Genomic DNA, 521 nt, shown 5'->3' on the forward strand with positions numbered 1-521 from the left:
CTTTTCCCAGTGCCATGGGGGTGGGCTGCAGTCTGAGGGGAACACTCCCTTCCCTGGCTCAGCTTTGGCTCTTTGACATCCCACCTGCACAGAAATGCTGTCCTATGCCCAGCAGCTGCTGCGAGCCATCTCAGGAGCAAGGAAGCAGTGCCAGAAGACAGAGGTAACAACTTAACCTGCAGCCAATTTCAGCAGTTCAGGGTTTGAACAGTCCTTGCAGCAGCTTCAGTGCCAGTGGGCCAGTCAGGGGGATGCTGGATCCAATCTGGTGCTTGTGCTAGTGATGAAAATGAAAGAATTCGAAGAATTTTTAGGTTTATAAAGTTGGGGGTAAATCCAGCTGAGAATGAGGCAGCTGTTGCTAAATATCAGCATTCATAGCACAGCTAATGCTGACTATGACCCTAAGGGTCGTGGTGTAACCCTAGATGGCAACTGAGCCCTACACAGCCCCCTCTGGGATCCCCCTGGGATGGGGAGAGGGCTGGGAGAGCAAAAGTGAGAAAGCTCCTGGGTTGAGA

General features: G+C 52.2%; 1 protein-coding gene across 1 annotated transcript in view; it reads left to right on the plus strand.

Annotated features, from left to right (window-relative positions):
* Positions 1-521, plus strand: part of DBF4B (DBF4 zinc finger B) — a 13,379-nt gene that overhangs the window by 8,449 nt on the left and 4,409 nt on the right. The window contains exon 5 of the mRNA XM_031063622.1: positions 93-163. Within this exon, the coding sequence (XP_030919482.1) occupies positions 93-163 (71 nt within the window). The remainder of the gene's footprint in view (positions 1-92; positions 164-521) is intronic.

Source organism: Geospiza fortis, unplaced genomic scaffold (genome assembly GCF_000277835.1).
Source record: "Geospiza fortis unplaced genomic scaffold, GeoFor_1.0 scaffold373, whole genome shotgun sequence".
NCBI classification, from domain to species: domain Eukaryota; kingdom Metazoa; phylum Chordata; class Aves; order Passeriformes; family Thraupidae; genus Geospiza; species Geospiza fortis.